The sequence below is a fragment of the Raphanus sativus genome, unplaced genomic scaffold (assembly GCF_000801105.2).
Source record: "Raphanus sativus cultivar WK10039 unplaced genomic scaffold, ASM80110v3 Scaffold2082, whole genome shotgun sequence".
Lineage (NCBI taxonomy): Eukaryota > Viridiplantae > Streptophyta > Magnoliopsida > Brassicales > Brassicaceae > Raphanus > Raphanus sativus.
This window is the reverse complement of record NW_026617391.1, coordinates 1-17,499: the sequence shown is the minus strand read 5'-3', so window position 1 is coordinate 17,499 and position 17,499 is coordinate 1. Positions and strand designations below refer to the sequence as shown.

General features: G+C 37.8%; 3 protein-coding genes and 1 long non-coding RNA gene across 6 annotated transcripts; 3 read left to right on the top strand and 1 right to left on the bottom strand.

Moving 5' to 3' along the window:
- The first annotated feature begins 23 nt into the window (after positions 1-23).
- LOC130505197 (uncharacterized) lies at positions 24-624 on the top strand. The gene is made up of 2 exons (XR_008941587.1): positions 24-154; positions 374-624. It is a non-coding gene; the product is annotated as an uncharacterized LOC130505197 (long non-coding RNA).
- Positions 625-1,285: 661 nt separating this feature from the next.
- LOC130494294 (transcription factor MYB3R-1-like) lies at positions 1,286-6,257 on the top strand. 2 transcript variants are annotated; one of them, XM_056999796.1, is made up of 13 exons: positions 1,286-1,494; positions 1,854-1,993; positions 2,150-2,204; positions 2,448-2,505; positions 2,663-2,757; positions 2,868-2,971; positions 3,050-3,178; positions 3,269-4,727; positions 4,932-5,143; positions 5,250-5,364; positions 5,468-5,686; positions 5,899-6,014; positions 6,175-6,257. In XM_056999796.1, the coding sequence occupies exons 2-13, from the start codon at positions 1,935-1,937 to the stop codon at positions 6,203-6,205; spliced, it is 2,652 nt and encodes an 883-aa protein (XP_056855776.1). In that variant the 5' UTR covers positions 1,286-1,494; positions 1,854-1,934; the 3' UTR covers positions 6,206-6,257. The 2 variants fall into 2 exon arrangements, with proteins under 2 accessions (XP_056855776.1, XP_056855777.1); XM_056999797.1 differs by having other exon boundaries at positions 1,289-1,494; positions 5,899-6,257.
- Positions 6,258-6,394: 137 nt separating this feature from the next.
- Positions 6,395-8,539, bottom strand: LOC108841012 (uncharacterized). The gene is made up of 3 exons (XM_018613802.2): positions 8,035-8,539; positions 7,238-7,318; positions 6,395-6,988 (listed from the first exon to the last, which is right to left on the bottom strand). The coding sequence occupies exons 1-3, from the start codon at positions 8,384-8,386 to the stop codon at positions 6,558-6,560; spliced, it is 864 nt and encodes a 287-aa protein (XP_018469304.1). The 5' UTR covers positions 8,387-8,539; the 3' UTR covers positions 6,395-6,557.
- Positions 8,540-8,915: 376 nt separating this feature from the next.
- Positions 8,916-13,144, top strand: LOC108843025 (TOM1-like protein 9). 2 transcript variants are annotated; one of them, XM_018616102.2, is made up of 10 exons: positions 8,916-9,239; positions 9,538-9,616; positions 9,710-9,808; positions 9,881-9,994; positions 10,207-10,367; positions 10,687-10,768; positions 10,957-11,042; positions 11,231-11,428; positions 11,714-12,162; positions 12,304-13,144. In XM_018616102.2, the coding sequence occupies exons 1-10, from the start codon at positions 9,139-9,141 to the stop codon at positions 12,894-12,896; spliced, it is 1,962 nt and encodes a 653-aa protein (XP_018471604.1). In that variant the 5' UTR covers positions 8,916-9,138; the 3' UTR covers positions 12,897-13,144. The 2 variants fall into 2 exon arrangements, with proteins under 2 accessions (XP_018471604.1, XP_018471603.1); XM_018616101.2 differs by having other exon boundaries at positions 8,917-9,239; positions 12,301-13,144.
- Positions 13,145-17,499: the final 4,355 nt, after the last annotated feature.

Genomic DNA, 17,499 nt, shown 5'->3' with positions numbered 1-17,499 from the left:
TTTTTAAACTTCCATCCTTATCTGTAACTATACTTGTTCTGCTTGAGTTAAGTGGGTATATGTTTATATTGATGTTGTCAGGCGAAGCTGAAAAGGAGTACTGGGGTCTTCTTCGCAGCAAAGACAGGTTTGACAAGGGTGGCCGTGGAGGAAGGTGAGTACATGTTTTGGTATTTAATACAATTAGGTTTGGTTTTGTGAAGAGTCAGGTCCAAAGTATAACATGTAACGACAATGGATATAGTATATGCCAAGAGTTCATTTTCAGCTTATGCTGTTAAGTTGCGCTAAGTTTGGTTTGGTATCTTTGTTAGAAACTTGTGATTGTTTGGTTTGGTTTCGGTCTTGAGAATTTGTGTTGTGGTGTATGCAGGGGAGGAAAACGAGGAGGAAGATTCGGGAGAAAGAGGGGATCTGATTCCCCCGGTGGTCGCTGGAACAAATCTCAGAAGGTTGAAGCATGATTACACACTTTGTTTCTACTCTCGTTTTCTCTTTTTATAGCTCGTGACTTGTTGCTTCTCAATCTATGTGTAACCTCACAGCCGAAACCTTTTATCATCTACTTGTTACATGTTGTGATGCTATAACTATTAAGTCAGCAATTAAATTTTGCTTAGATCATATCTGGTTTCGTTTTCTATTTTTAGAAAGGATTTAGCAGTTTTTTTCTCCTTTTTTGTTGAATTTTTCCTTGCTTATAAAAGTCGTGTCTTTCTCTTTCCTATTATAGATCTATCTTAATTGGGAAACTTTTATCTAAACTTTTTTAAGCGAGTCTGAAACTATTACAGCACTAACCACAGTAAGCATACTCCACAGTATCTAAATACAAATCTTATTAGAAATTATTTATGAACTCACTGGTTACTTGAGACGTTTCAATTCATTTTGAAAAGTTCAAAACGGTCTTTTTAAATAGTTTGTTGTGGTCCTTTCGTTTGACTTTGTCCACATGGTTTTTAGGGGTTTAAAGCAGATTTCTTTTGCATTTTGAAATGAGAGGAAGAAGAGTTTCATCTTTGTTTTATAATTTTTTTTGATAAAAAAAAAACTGTTGTATCACCTGAATTAGAAAATAAGTTAGCGTTTCAGTTGTTAATGAATTGAAAATGTGTATATAGCTAATGAATGTATAATGCTATTTGAGTGAAGAAGAGGAAGATACAGCAGAATCTCCCAAAACAGAAAGAAATAAAGAAAACGTTTTGTTAATAAATAAATAAAAAAATATAGGCGTGGAACTTTATTGGGAGACTTTAGTTTCACAAGCTTGAAATGAACGGCTCAGATTATCTTTCCACTTTTATTTTGATCTAACTTTGAATTCCGCCTCTCCATGTTTGAATACATCACATCTCTCTCTCCTCTTTATTTTCATCATCGTCACTTCTGGATTTAGTGGATCTGCTGAGCTGTTACTGTGAGTCTTGTTGCTTCGTCCCTACGTTCCCCTGTATTCTTGGATTTGATTCATCTCCTCTGCTTCTTAAGGTTTTACACTCAGACTTCTTCCTCATTTTTTTTGAATCAAAGCTCAAAATCTACTCTTTGAAGCTTTGAGCTTTAAACCAAAGAGATCAAAACTTTACCCTTTGAGCTTTAAACCAAAGAGATCAAAATCTACTCTTTGAAGCTCTGAGCTTTAAACCAAAGAGATCAAAATTCACACTTTTGAGGCTTTGAGTTTTGAATCAAATATCAAAATCTACTCTTTGAAGCTTGTCTTAGTTTTCTCCTAAAAGCAACACTGCCGTTTCGATTCTGTTTATAAAAAGTTCGAAGCTTTTTGTTTGTTTGTTTGTTTTGGTCCGACTTTGTTTAAGTTTATGTTTTTTTTGTTGTGTGGTCAGGCTATGTGGGTATCGATCTAAGTTTACTAGGATATATGTAAGACACTGGCTTTGGGGTGTATACTACTTCTCTTGCTAAGTATGAAGCGTGAGATGAAAGCCCCCAATGTTACAGAAGGAAACCTGCAAGGGAAACATGGGTATGCTTCAGTTTCTCACTTCTGTCGTTTTGTTTTCAGTCTTGAGGTTGCTTTTTATTTATTAGCACACCATATATTGCATTGCATTCAACAAAGGCAAATCTCAAGTTAAATATTGCTAGCTCTTTGTGATGATGTGTTGAACACTTTTCATAGGAGGATGAGTGGCCCTGCAAGACGATCCACTAAAGGACAGTGGACTCCCGAAGAGGTGACGACTTCCTGTGCCTATTTGATTCTTGCATTCTTCTTTTACCGTGAATCAGGAAATGTTTTTTAATCAGAGATGTATCCTGGCACACTAGATAACCGTAATCAGGTGGTTGTGTATCACATCCTGTTGTTGCTTTTGTACAGTTTGATTCAACTACTAGGCAGTAGCTATCCTTCGCATGTACTGAACATTTATCTCTGTGAAATTGTCTGTTAGACTAACTCTGTTTTCCTGTATTAGGACGAGGTCTTACGCAAAGCTGTCGAGCGTTTTCAAGGAAAGAACTGGAAGAAGATAGGTAAAATGTCAAGTTGCAAATTCTGATTCCTTCTTCTCCTAGCCTAGTATTCCAAGGAGTTCAAAGATCATATCAATACTCTATTGTTGAGCTGCCGTGTGTATATGTAGTCTTTGATGAAGATGGTGAAATGATTTTATTCGTTTCACCTTTTCAGCTGAATGTGTTAAGGATCGGACTGATGTCCAGTGTCTTCATAGATGGCAAAAGGTCTTGAACCCAGAGCTTGTGAAAGGGCCTTGGTCCAAAGAGGTTTGTGATGCTTTACTCAATTTTGGTCTGCATAGTGGTCGTTTCAGTGTCGTCATATTCATATCTGTAATGTGTTTCGTGTCATCTAATTTTTCCATATTTTTTCAAAGGAGGATAACACAATAATCGCTCTGGTAGAAAAATATGGGCCATCGAAATGGTCTACTATTTCTCAGCATTTACCTGGCCGCATAGGGAAACAATGTAGGGAAAGGTAATGCCAATATAACATAATCTCTACTTCTTTAGATTGTGCTTGGATACACATGAACAAGTATTGTGGCCGATGTAGGTGGCATAACCATCTTAACCCTGGCATTAATAAAAATGCATGGACTCAGGAAGAGGAACTGACTCTTATTCGTGCACATCAAATTTATGGGAACAAATGGGCAGAGCTAATGAAATTTTTGCCAGGAAGGTAAAATATATGTCTTTTCTAGAAACGTTTTGGTTATGGCATATTCCTTCTTTGGTTATTTTTTCTTATTAGTTCTTATGGTTTCAATAGGTCAGACAATGCGATAAAAAATCACTGGAACAGCGCAGTGAAGAAGAAGTTGGATTCCTACTACGCATCAGGTCTTTTAGATCAGTGTCAAAGCTCGCCACTCATTCCCCTTCAGAACAGATCCATAGCTTCATCTTCCTCCTTGATGCACCGCAGTGGGGATGAGAGTAGTTTTAGGCAAGGAGCTGATGCTGAAGAATCAGAATGCAGTCAAGCTTCAACTGTTTTCAGTCGTTCACAGTCGAACAATGATTTACTAGACGAGGTTAAACCTGCAAATGAAGAACTATTCTACATTCCGGAATTGCCTTCAGGATTGGAGCACCAAATCTCAAACTCTCCGTCTCATGCAGAATCTTACTGCCCTTCCTTCGAAGATGTTGAAATCGTTGTCCCTGAAATTTCGTGTGAAGCAGAATCCTCAAAGATGTACGAGAAGCTTAGCTGTTCAAACGAGGTTAGAACCACCACAGCTACAGAGGATCACTTGCAGAGCGTGTCTAACAATGCGAAACAGGACCTCGATCTAGACTGTCCTCAGTTATTGGCTCATAACATGGACAGAGATGAAAAAAATGACCAACCTTCTTTGCCAGACTCGGAAACAGGTATTCATCCACAACCTCAAACTTTGACTACGGACGTGGAGTGCTGTAGGGTTCTTTTCCCATATGCTATGAAAGGTAGCTGTGCATCTTCTAGTGAGCAAGGACAGAACTCTAAAAACGGCAAAGGAGAAACCCATGCTCATGATACTGGAAAAATTCCCGCTTTATCTTGGCATCATTCAAATCCTGAGGGTCTTGATGGTGTTCCTTTGTTATATTCAGCTGAGAAGGACTCAGTTTTACTCCATAATGATTCTATTCAAGGTTGTGATCTCCTTGGAGCTCCTGCATTAGAACGTGAAACTGATGATACAAATGATGGACATGTAACTTCCCATGGCAATGATGGTATCCTGGAACAACAAGAGCTGTCATATATTACCAAGGATTCTTTGAAGCTTGCACCTCTGAATAATTTTTCTTCTCCTTCTAGAGTGAATAAGATTTATTTTCCTATTGACGACAAGCCAGCTGAAAAGGAGAAAGGATCTCTTTGTTATGAGCCTCCACGGTTTCCAAGTGCAGATATTCCTTTCTTCAGCTGTGATCTTGTACCACCAAATAGTGACTTAAGGCAAGAGTACAGTCCCTTTGGTATCCGCCAGTTGATGAATTGTACATCAACTCCGTTAAGGTTATGGGATTCACCGTGTCGTCATGATAAGAGCCCTGATGTCATTCTTAAAGATGCTGCCAAAAGTTTCAGTGGTGCACCATCCATCTTAAAGAAGCGGCATCGGGAGTTGTTGTCTGAATGTCCTGACAATAAAAGTAAATGTGCCTCCTCTTCCGAAGCCAAAGAGGATTCAAAGGAAACCTTGGAGTCAGGAGGAGTGTCTTCAGCTAAAACTGTAAGTCCGTCTTGTTGCTTAGCACATCTAAGTTTATTGAAATTCTTGTTGGAACGTTGCCAGACTAGTTTGTTCAAGCACATTGCATCTAGTTATTTGAGCTGTCTCTGTCAAGGATAATAGTTTCATTACTGGTGATAGTTCTCCGGTAGTTTAAAACTTTAAAGCTTCAATCTCTAAATCTGTTGCTTTCTTCTGCACCAGGACCAAGAAACTCGTAGAAGTTTGGTTTATTATAATGATGATGTTGAGATGCAATTGAGTTCTCCTGATAAAACCGGATCTATACCAGACAATAAAGTGAATACAGTTGGGAAAGATCCATTCACTGGAGACTCTATTCCCTTATCAGCAATCACAGAAAATAAAACCAACACTGCAGAGTCTAGTTTTGATATTATTGAAAACTATAGCATGTAAGTTTCACCTTTCCTCTGTATATGTCTCTGGTTTTTTCTATTGAGATCATATTATTTTCTGGGAATGTTTATTCTAAGTCGTCTTGGTTCCACTGGTTTCTAGATTCGATGGAACTCCGTTCAAGAAACTCCTTGATACCCCATCACCGTGGAAATCACCTTTACTCTTTGGTTCTTTCTTGCAAAGCCCAAATTTGCCTCCAGAAATTACATTCGAGGTAATGTGAGATGGAATAACTATCAATGTAACTAGTTTCTGTATACTCTACTTGTTGCTGATGGACAAATATTATATTTGTTGTTTTAACTTTTTATTCTCAGGATATTGGATGCTTTATGAGTCCTGGAGAGAGAGGTTATGATGCCATAGGACTGATGAAGCACTTGAGTGAACACACAGCTACAGCATATGCAGATGCTTTGGAAGTCTTGGGTAATGACACACCTGAAACAATACTCAAGAAGAGACAGCTGAACAATTCTATTCAAGGGAAAGAAAACCAGCACTGGCCTCAAGGTCAACTTGAAAACCGATCCCAGGTAACAGCTTCAACTGTCACAGCATAACTCCCTTTCTAAACCAGTAGGCTAGTAGTTACAAGAAAACTTTATCAAGTCTCTTCTTTTCTTCTTGGTCTAGCTTAATTTTCATACCTGAATCTTGAAGTGGTAGAGATGAGACGAAATAACAGTTTTTGAGTTTTGAGTTGATAAGTTGACTTTCTCTGAACCAATACTGTGTGGAAATGCAGGTGGAGGGTCGCGCCTTGGACTTCAGTAATTGTGGGACACCGGTGAAACCAAATGTATCCTCTGCTTCTCCAGGAGGCTACTCGAGCCCATCATCTTACCTTCTCAAGAGTTGCAGGTAGAAAACAAAAATGCCTTTGTTCATAGACCTCTAAAGGGATAATTCATTCTCCGCCTTCAATTTTTTTTCATCATCATCCCATATTTGTATGTCTTATATTCATATCTCCTCTCTGTCTAATTTTCTTGTGTCTAATTGTTTTTCTTGTAATGTGTAGATCTTTCAACTCTGGACATGATACAATTTGATTAAATAGCCAAAAAGTTATTTGTTCTCTCAATAAAAAGTTAATTCGTATAATTTGATTAAAGAATGTCCGGTGGCTAAAAAATTGGGACTTGCATCTCCCATGGAACAAGCTAGTGATGGACCATTACTTTATATAATCCGAATTCTAGTTTGTCTGTAACCATTTGAAAACTTGAATTAGTATATGTAACCAAGTGAAATTTTGAATTATCAGAGAAGAAAATCTCTGGCCTACCTATTTAGAGGTAACAATTTGGTGAGCTAAATCTTTAAAGCAACCATATCTACAGGTAAAACTATCTTCCTTTGTTACCCCCCCATCATATACCAAAAGTATCTACTTTTCTAGAATCAAGATCTCTGCCTGCTCGAAAGAGTATAAGCTGTTACATTGAGCACCTCATTATAAAACTCGGGTTCGTCTTCGTCATCGTCATCAGATGATAACAAAGATGGACCCATCCATGCTTTAAACCCTTCATTCACTCTTCTTTCAACATCTGGTGTGAACTCAAAAGGATTAGCTTCAAGCATCTCCAATCCCTGATGACTTCTGTTCCCAAACTCTCCTTCGTCAATACTTAAAAACGCTCTTCTTCTAAGGAAGAAAGCAGTTCCAGCATACAAGATTACCAAACACCATGAAGATATCTCGTAGCACCAAAACAATGGCACAGAACAGCTGCTTCTCTGTATCAGGAGGCTTGAGCCTAGAAATATAGCTAGGAGACCGTGGATGATAGCAAACACAAGATTCAGAATTGAAAGGCAACGAACTCCACCTGTGAGTGTATTAGACACGTCAAAAAGAACAATAAACTATCTGAGTTCCAAGCTTAGTGATACGAGACCCTCAGATTCTCAAAAAGATGGAAACATCATAATTAATAGCAGATGAAACAGTATTTACATATACATAAAGAGTTTGGTATTTAAAAGGAATGAATTGCTGCTCACACGAATGGAAATTACAAAACATATATATGGAAAGCTGAAATACATCTTAGAGACTGAGAGAAGAGAGTGTATACCTCTTCTTGAAGCACAGTAGTTGTTTTCAACGACTTTTAGAAACTCATGACGGCGAGGAGCGGAATAAGCAACAAACATTCCTGCAGTATTTGCAACAAAATAACGAGAGAATAAGGAAGACATACCACACCCTTATGATCAGATTTAATTAAAAAGCAACAACACAAAGGATACATTGTAACGAAGGCTTAGCCATTTAGGATGATAATAAAGCATTCAACCGTTTATACGTTGTTAAGAGTTACTTTTTGAAGGACCGAATGAAAAGAGAGTAGATGGGACGCGGCCCTAGACGTTCAATTCATTTGGAAACATGTCACAACCAAAAGCTGGCTCACTTTGAACAAATCTCTTATCATTCAACTGAAAAGTAAGAACCTTCAAAACTTAGAGAGTTTGAACTCAGAGGTGCAAATCAAGCATATGAGGAAACAGAAAGCTTCAAAAGGAAAAATATTATAGACCCATCAATCTAACAAAATCTAGCAGAGGGATTCACTATATATACCACAGTAATGGCTGACAGACTAAACCGCAATAAACCTGATCCACCAGCGAACTACATCTGTCTTCATGTAGAGTGCCTTCAATCAAAACTAATGGCTTTATAGAACTAAACCTAACAACAAACATTCAGGTTATGTTATGAGGAAACACATCAATCAACAGTTCAACACTCTCTAACTACAATGTGCTAAACATCACTTTCAGAATCTAATATTATCAGTGGCAAAACACACACAATTTGCAAGCTCAGCTCTGAAGATACGAAACAAAACAAAAGACTGAAACTCACCAGCTACAAGATAAACAGACGACACAAGGAAGAGCATCATCGAGGGAAGGAAAACGACCATCCAGTAGAAAGCAACAGTCTCCTGATCCGTCAAGTCAAAACTTCCACTGCCGTAGACATTCAAAGGCTCTACCTTTCCGTCGCTGCAGAACGGCCTCGAACTCGAAGGAGGAGGAAACACAATGTTCAAGCTGACGATGTTGCAAGTGAAGACGACAGAGCAGAGGAAAGCCACGGAAGACAGTACTAACGGCCTCTGAAGCTTGGTCCAGGCTCTATCTTCTTCCCTGAGGCTCTCGTACTCCTGCTTCGGCATAAACGCCTGACGCAACGCGTCTCCGATGATCGCCATGAATTTTGATGAGGAACCCTAAGATCTCTAAGATTTTGAAGAAGAGGAGAGTTTGTTAGAAAGGAGGAAGAAGATGGGCGCGTATTTAGAGCGCGATGCGGCAACTGTCGTCGGGTGTGGCAAATAATTACACATAAACCCTTCTTCTTTTATTCTTTTATCCAATTTTCCCCTAAGAATGGTAATTCTCCAAAAGTTCATGTATTTGGTTAATTTAAAAAAAAAAAAAAATTAAGTCAAAACATTGGACTAATTTATGCTTAGAAAATAAAAGAATTCAAAAATAGAATAAAATATATTTAAAATTTTCTTCTTAAACTGAGAAATGTTATTTGTAATGCAATCATATAGATAAAAAAAATAGATTTTTTAAAAAATTGAGATTTTGTTTTCTTATTTTTAAAATTTCTGTTTTAGAAAAAAAAAGAGAAAGTGAAAAATGCTTTAAATTAAAAAAAGAAAAAAAAATTGAGCTGATCATCCGAAGAACACAGAGAATATAAAACAAAATAATAGAGAATCAAAAAAAGGAAAAAAAAAAAAAACAAATCTAGTAGAAAAAAGAGAGAAAGAGGGGAGAGAGGGGCGTGAATTCCTGAGGAAGAGATTCTCCGCACCCGGAGGAGTATTCTCTTTTGCGTGATCTTTCTTACGCCTTGCCTGCCTGCTTCCTCTCTTCTCTTCTCCTTGGAGTTTTTTTTTTTTTTTTTTATTTTATTTGGTGTGGTCAAAGCAAAGCAAAGCAGAAGAAGATGGTGAACGCTATGGTGGAGAGAGCGACGAGCGAGATGCTGATCGGACCTGATTGGGCCATGAACCTCGAGATCTGTGACATGCTCAATACCGATCCTGCGTATGCTCTTATTTCCTCCTCTCCAATTCTGAATTTCCCTTTTTTTGATTGGTCTGCTTCTTCTTTGTCTATATGGATTTGAATCTGTGATTGTTTGACACTAAGATTGGAATCGAATTTTTATAGTTCTCTGGGACGTTGTGATTGATAATTGGGCTTTGCTGTAGCTCTTGGAAGTTGGAACACGTAATATATATAATTCATATGATTTTATAGGGGTTTTATTGTAAAAAATCTGGGAAGAAGCTGATTGAATTTTTTTCTTACTAACGGGATGGATCCTACATAATGTGTGCAGGCAAGCAAAAGATGTTGTGAAAGGCGTTAAAAAACGGATTGGTAGCAGGAATCCTAAAACTCAACTTCTTGCCTTAACTGTGAGCTCCAAATATTATTATCAACTTTTCTTTTTTTTTGCAATGATAGTGTGTATATTCTCACTTATCATGCATTTTTTTGCTATGTTTTAGCTGCTTGAGACGATAGTGAAGAACTGTGGTGACATGGTTCATATGCATGTGGCTGAGAAGGGTGTGATTCATGAGATGGTCCGGATTGCTAAGAAAAAGGTTAACGGTTTCTTCAGAATTGGTATTCTCGAAAAAAATTAGCTCTAAATCTTTATCTATTTGTACATATAGCCGGACTTCCATGTCAAAGAGAAGATCCTGGTCCTTATCGATACATGGCAAGAGGCCTTTGGTGGCCCTAGGGCGAGATATCCACAATACTATGCAGGATACCAGGAACTGTTGGTAGGTCTTCCGAAACTCTTTGATATATTTCCTTCACTAAAGTATTGCTTTTGATTGTGGATGTTCATATCTTTCATACTGGAGTTGAGTTTAAAAATATGTATCATGCATGCTTACATGAATTTTCTTTTTGATACTTTTGTGAGTTTGCGATAGAAATTGGTCTACTACTCTTTCCTAATCACCATTGTTGATTCCTGTCTCTTTCTCAGCGTGCTGGCGCTGTTTTCCCTCAGAGATCTGAGAGATCAGCACCTGTGTTCACACCTCCACAAACACAGCCGTTGACGTCTTACCCTCCAAATCTTCGTAATGCTGGACCTAGTAATGATGTGCCTGATCCTTCGGCAGAGCCAGATTTTCCGACGCTGAGGTAAATATCTTCTGTTGCAGCTTCACTGTTTTTAAGTTGACGATTTTTTAACAGAAGCTAGGTATAGTGTAAACCAAAGTTGAGATATGATAAGAACTAAGAAAATAACGACAGTTAAGTAGTTTCTCTTTACCTTTTGTAAAACATTAGTGTAGTACTGGAGTTTCACTTTTTTTTTATCGTTCTACTTATTAGGGATGTATGTTAGGGTCTGCAAATATCAGCTTAGCGTCTGTTTGCTTCTTTATTTAGGAAGTAATTGCATGCCTTTTGTTGCTTCTCAATATATGTTCTGTTGTTTTTAAAAATTCTTTTTCAGTTTGTCGGAGATTCAAAATGCAAAAGGTATCATGGATGTGCTTGCGGAAATGCTGAGTGCAATCGAGCCGGGAAACCGGGAGGTAAGACGATATACCTGCAGAGAAAGATAGCTACCTCTACCTGTTTACAAGTGTTGGTTCAAAGTATACTTGAATAAGAGGAATATTTCGGAATTGTTTTTAGACATTACGATTGTGGAATTTAATTATTTTGTACTATAGACGTAATTATATCAGGATGATCATCCTTCTTTTTTGGACTTCTTTAGGACGTTAAACAGGAGGTGATGGTCGATCTGGTGGAGCAGTGTCGTACATACAAACAAAGAGTGGTACATCTAGTCAACTCGTCTGCGTAAGAGCTATTTCTTCTCCTCTCTAGTTACATATATTTTTCTTTTTCATCTGAGTTATTGATGTGAAATACCTATCTGACATTTCAAACGTACCACGTGGAACAGTCCAGTTGATGAGAATTGCGTTTTATGCTTTAGAGCCTAACTTTATTTGTAATCTTATTTACCTGGCAATTTTGTTATCCAGGGACGAGTCTCTGTTATGTCAAGGTCTGGCGTTGAATGATGATTTGCAGCGGGTCTTAACCAGTTATGAAGCAATCGCTTCTGGAAATCCTGGTACTTCTGTTCATGTCGAGAAGCCCAAGTCTGAGACAGAAAAATCCCTTGTAGACGTTGATGGTCCACTTATTGATACTGGAGACAGCAATAATCAGGCGAACGGGTATGTAGTACAAACTTTACAGTCATGCACCCAAGAATTTCTTATACATCACCAATCTTAGCTGCAAGCTTAAGCCCTCTGTTTGGCTGGCTTACACGTAGAGAATTTTACAATCTTGAATGCGAAAATTACAAGTTAATGATGAAGATGAAAGGAGTCTTTATGATCATTATTATGTAAACGATGCTGATTTGTCTTACGGACCAAATGGCCGCGCAAAATCTTTTTGTTTTTGTCTGATTTAAATAGATTCTGATTTCTACCATGCCCAACAAATTTTTGCAGAGGTACCTCAAGCTCTGGTAACGGGGTTCTAAATCAGTTGGCCCTCCCTGCACCGCCTCTAGCCAATGGTTCAGCTAATTCCAAAATAGACCTCCTCAGTGGGGATGATCTTGCCATTGTTCCTGTTGGACCTCCACAACCAGCAAGTCCGGTCGCATCAGATCAAAATGCACTTGCTCTTATCGATATGTTTGGAGACAATACCAATAGTCCAAGTCCTGCAGCTGCACCAACTGGTAATTCAGCTACTCAGAGTAGCCCTTTGAATCCTCAATTGCAGCAGTTCCCAACTAGTCAGGCTGGAGAAGCTGGATCACAACAATCCAATGGATTTGCTCCGCAGGGTGGTTATTCGCAGTTTGAGCAGCCATCATATGGGCAAGGAGCCTCTTCTCCGTGGAATAGTCAGCCTGCACAGCAGTTGCAACAACCACAGCAGCCATCTTATGGTAATATATCTAAACTTACATTACAAAGACATGATAACGAGAAAGCGTTTCACTTTTTTAGATTCAGGAGAATTAGCTAAAGTGTGTCTCAAGTATAATCCTAATTTGTTCTGTTTGTGGTAACTTTGTAATGTGAAGAAGGTGCCCAAGAGAATATGGCATTTCCACCTCCCCCATGGGAAGCTCAACATCAAGACTTCAGTCCCACTGCAGAGTCAGGAAGTCCGTTTTCTCCTCAAATGCATCAGACACAATTTGCCTTCGCACATGCTCAACAATATCCTCAGATGCCCCAAACCAGCCAACCTGTTAACAATCCATACCCTCAGATGCCGACCGGTAGCGGTATGTATATGCAACAGCCAATGCCAAACCAAGCCAATCAAGCTCTAGGGCCAGGCTATCCACCCCAACAGCAGCAGCAGCAACAGCAGATGATGATGGCTCAGTTCTATGCCCAACAGCAACAGCAACAGGCGTATGGAAACCAGATGGGAGGATACGGATATGGATATAATCAACAGCAACAAGGAAGCAGCTCATATCTGGAGCAGCAAATGCATGGCATGTCCATCAGAGACCAGGCGTCGCATCAGGTACCACCATCATCGTCTTATCTTCCTCCTATGAAACCGAAGAATAAACCAGAGGATAAGCTATTTGGGGATCTCGTTGACATCTCCAAATTCAGGCCTAGTACAAAACCGACATCCGGAAGAGCTGGTACCATGTGAAAAAAAAAAAACCTCCATCGTTTCATGATTTATGAGAGTATTCATCTCTCTGATTTCTTTACTCAGCTAACTCTATTTCTTCGCTTGTTCTCAAAGCTTTTGATCAATTTGATTTGACCCTCTTGGGAGAGACACACATATACATAAATTCTACATGTTATCTTCTTCCTTGCTTATGATTATGATGGGTAATGCATTTGTATATTTCTTGAAAGAAAACTAAGCGCGAGTTGCGGTTTGTGTGGAAATTCTATTTGTAGGCCTTTCTCGATCCATTTCGTTTCTAGACTCCACATTTTGTCTTTTTTTTTTCAAACAACCATTTTATTTTCTATATCGGCAATATATTTTTATATTAATTAGACAAGTTTCTTTTATCAGATTTCGAAAATGATGTTTATGTATTTTACCTAAACGAATGTAATTTTATGGAATATTGTCTGAATTAAACAAACCGGTCAAGAGAGACAATATCCCATATAGACTCTACTTACATATTTGTCTAATACGCCCACTCATTTCTAAACAAAGAATTATCAGCGGCTGCTGGTAAACCTTAATATCAGAGCTCCTTATATACACCACGAGATCAGAGGAAGACGTCACACTTAGTAATATTGCCTTTATTTTGGGCCAAAACTATGTTTTAATTCAAAAAAAAATCATGTAATCAACATATTTCTTACATTTTCATTTTGTTCACGAGTGAATCACTTTTACATCATATACTCTCGCAAATGACTCTGGTGATAAATACTCAAACAACCGTATAAATCATCAAAATTGATGATCGTAACAAATACAATCTAGATAAGAACTTTTTGTTGACATGTTTATTGTCCTTCATAAGTTCTGTTATGTTGTAATCTGACCTCTGCATATGATTATCATGATAAATACTCTTAGTAAATGAAGGTTTAGCGGTAATATGGGTGGGCAAGTCTGATCTATGCACTATTAATGCTCCTATGAAGTCTAAGCCACTAATTAACATAATAACTTCTTCATCTTCCAAATACCACAAGCTTCAATACTTCAGCCCAAAAGACCATGAAAGCGTCAACACTAAAAAGTAAGATGTTACATATACTTCCCAAAATACCATGCATGATTTCCCTTTCTACTTGAAGGTGACGGATGAGACGCATGCTTTCCCCTTCCGACATGAGGGTGATGGAAGAGAAACGTGTTTGCCCCTGCTTAGCTGTATATGATTTACATATAGGATTAGCCAGATGTTTCAAGGACTCACCTTTGTATCATGGTGGTCTGTTTGAAGAAAGTGTGCTACAAAATGTGTTTGATTTTATGAGCAGAAGATCAAAAACCATGATCCTACTTATGAAACAGAGGTTGCTTCACGTTCTAGCTTCAGAAGGTTTCTGACACAGGGACCTGAGTGGACCACAAAGGAGAAGATGACAATGATTGACGGTCGCCTTAGTCTCCTCTGTCAAGAAACTAGAGCTTTGCTTGGTGATTTCACAAGGCTCGAGATAGAAACACTGGTGTTCTTTATCACAAAATTCCATGAAGAAGTAGGTTACCCTTATGCTCGCGGTGGAGTTCATGGTATCTGTTCCCATTGCCACTGCTTTGAGTGCTACCGAAAATTCTTCACAATCTTTGAGAGTTTCAGCGACAAGAAAAAGAAAGTGATCGACCAGGTAATGGACGAAATTGACGCCGCATAAGGAAACCAAGAGATAACATCAGAGAATGAACAAGAAGAGGAGCTTAAGAATGAACAAGAAGAGGGGGTTAAGAAGGAGAAGACTGGTGGAAAAGCTGGTGGTAAAAAGAAGGCCAGCGGGAAGAGATCCAGCAGGAAGTGAGAACAATAGTTAGCAATAGGATTTGTATAGTCTGCCACGTAAACACTTTAAAACTAGGGGCAGACCCACGTAGAGAGAACCTGTGGCACATGCCACATACTCCTTGAATGTAACTAACTCTACAAAGAGAACGGTAGCTAAACGGTTATGAGGGCTAATCTGCTCTCCACCCAGTCCGAATTCGAACCTAAATGCTGTGTTTTTTGTACTTTCAGTTTTTCTACACACTTTTAATTTATTCCATCAAATATAAATATTTCTTTGATATTACTATAGGAAAAATTCTAATTTTACCGCAAACGTGATGTTACTTTTCAAATTTATGTTTAAAAGATGTCTGTTTTCATAAATATTTTAAATTTGTAATGAAAATGACTAAACTAACTCTCTTAAATTATTTATAAAAATTTATAAATTTAATTTTATCTTTTAAATATTAAATCCCAAAAAATAATCTATAAACCCAAATATTACGGTATCTTTTTTTTGAATAATGATATCTAATTTATAGTATTTTAACCACCTTTTAATATTATCTTTTCAAAATAAAAACTTATAATTTATTAATATTAAACTTCTACAAAAAAATGTTAATTTTATTTTTCAATAGTTAGATAAAAATAAAAACTAAAAGGAGTAAATTTTTATTAGAATTACAATGGGCATATATAATTTTATTATATTATTGAAAATAAAATTTAGAAAATTATCTATTTTATATTTTATTCATTTGAGATAAATTAATGACTAATGTATTTTTAAAAAAATATAGTTTAATTTAATATATTAAATACAATTTAATATAACATAAATTTATATATTGTGTCCCATATTAAGTTATTTTCTGGATTCGTCCCTGTTTAAAAGTGTCCTCTTGTTACTCTCTCTCTGTGCATGTCATTTTAGTACCCTAAGATTCTTTGCCCTGGCTCTTGTATAAAGGTTCTGTTCATGATAAACTCAGAAGAATAAAAGTAAAAGAAAAACAAAAAGTATTTGGAACACACTGAAAAATCACTGATTCTCGAACTCTCCTACGCGTTCATACTGTTTCAGTTTACAGAAGCAAAAGGCCTTTACACCGTAGGAGCTTCCTCACCAGTTTTTCTTCCTTTAACCTTCTTGACAGTGGGACTCTGTGACCAAACCATATTATGTGTAGGAACAACGCAAAACTCCTTTCGGTAACATCGAGCAAATGTCAGACATCTAGATAACCCTATGCGTCGGCAAAGCATTAATATGGATTCAGGTGTGGCGCCTCGGGGTTGAGTTAAATCTTCTCTGTATCCGAGAACTGAGATAATGCACGGCAAGCAGCAACATATTGTTGTGCAGAGGATGAAGGGCATTGCGTTTGCGTAGCCAATACAGCTAAAGGTAAGAAACACTAAACATAACCTACAAAACATATAAAGACAAATAAATGAACAGAGTCTTTGAAAAACACATGTCATGATGTCAGTAAGTAGAGATCATGTACGAATAGCTTTGTCCAAAATTTATAGGTGAAACAGATCATGTAAGAACACTAAGACATTTACCTGGAAGCACTTATGAACCCATGGTATCTACTGGAGAGTCAAAGGCTTCAAAGAAGGATAAACAAGAGGAGGTAAAAGGATCTCAGGATGAAGTAAAAGAGCAACTCAGATGCTGTTGCAAGAGTAATTACTTTCTACTTGATGACAAAAAAAAATTTACTTTCTACTTTCTAGTAATTCAGTTTATGAAAATAGACATCTTTATTAGTAGTTGCGGAAAATCGAGTCACTGAAGAAGAATCTGTGTTATCTTCTAATACATTGTTTGAGAACTGTTAGATTTGTCAGTAAGCCATCTTATGTGGCGCATTTCTGTTATAAGCTGTCTAGTCTTGTGAATAGGCCAAATATGTTTTATCATCATTTCTACAGGCATGGCTTTATGTAAAGGATCATCGCAACTTGCTGCGGTGGTTCAAATCATTTGGCACTTATGTGCATGAAACCCCATCTTCCGAAAACGCCTAGGGGTCTCGATCAGAAGGTCAATATCTTTCTTTCAGTTTTTTGGTAGTTTTATGCAGTATTTCTTTCATAGGCTGTTGCGTCGTTAAAATGGTTGTGGCTTTTTTTTGGCTGTGGACTTACATCACATAGCCTTTGTACTTGACTCATGTAGATAAAAGGTTGGATTTTTATGTTATGTGTGTTTTTTTATTTGTATTCTGAAGGTCATCATATACCTAACTGTAAACCTTTGTATGATCATTAGTTTCTGACTGAGATTCATTTGCTTCTAATGTTGCGGGAAAGTGAAAAAGACATTCTTGACGAAGGTGATGATGTTGATTTGGAGGAAGAGCATTTAAACGCAAGCTCATCCAGAAGCAGAGCCTGAGGTGAAGAAGGCTCCCGCCACCTAAGGAGCCAGAGAGGCAGCTTTCAAAGAAACAGAGGAAACTGAAGGAACAAGCTGAGTTTGATGCTTTGTTAGCAGATTTGGAACCAACAATGGTCAAGAAAGCTCTCAAGGTATCTATCACACATGCAGTTCTCCTAGAAAGAAGCCAATGGAGAGGGAGAGAGAAGAAGGAGACCACAGCCAGAGAATCAAAGGCCTCGCAGAAGAAGCAGAAGGAAGTAAAACGAATCTCAGGATGAAGTAAAGAGCAACTCAGACCCTGCTGCAGGTGAGCAGGAGGAGGCTTTTTCTTCTTCAATGTATATGAAAGAACGGATCAAAATTGCAATGCTGCTGCAGAGTTATTTGGTAATGATTCCTAG

Coding starts and splice junctions, on each gene's coding strand:
- LOC130494294 (XM_056999796.1), top strand. CDS start 1,935: ATGAAGCGTGAGATGAAAGCCCCCAATGTTACAGAAGGAAACCTGCAA. Junction 2,506..2,662: donor AAAGAACTGGAAGAAGATAG/GTAAAATGTCAA, acceptor TCACCTTTTCAG/CTGAATGTGTTAAGGATCGG. Junction 5,365..5,467: donor CTCCAGAAATTACATTCGAG/GTAATGTGAGAT, acceptor TTTTATTCTCAG/GATATTGGATGCTTTATGAG.
- LOC108841012 (XM_018613802.2), bottom strand. CDS start 8,386: ATGGCGATCATCGGAGACGCGTTGCGTCAGGCGTTTATGCCGAAGCAG. Junction 7,319..8,034: donor GTCTGTTTATCTTGTAGCTG/GTGAGTTTCAGT, acceptor CAAATACTGCAG/GAATGTTTGTTGCTTATTCC. Junction 6,989..7,237: donor CTACTGTGCTTCAAGAAGAG/GTATACACTCTC, acceptor ATACACTCACAG/GTGGAGTTCGTTGCCTTTCA.
- LOC108843025 (XM_018616101.2), top strand. CDS start 9,139: ATGGTGAACGCTATGGTGGAGAGAGCGACGAGCGAGATGCTGATCGGA. Junction 10,368..10,686: donor CCAGATTTTCCGACGCTGAG/GTAAATATCTTC, acceptor ATTCTTTTTCAG/TTTGTCGGAGATTCAAAATG. Junction 12,163..12,300: donor ACCACAGCAGCCATCTTATG/GTAATATATCTA, acceptor TGTAATGTGAAG/AAGGTGCCCAAGAGAATATG.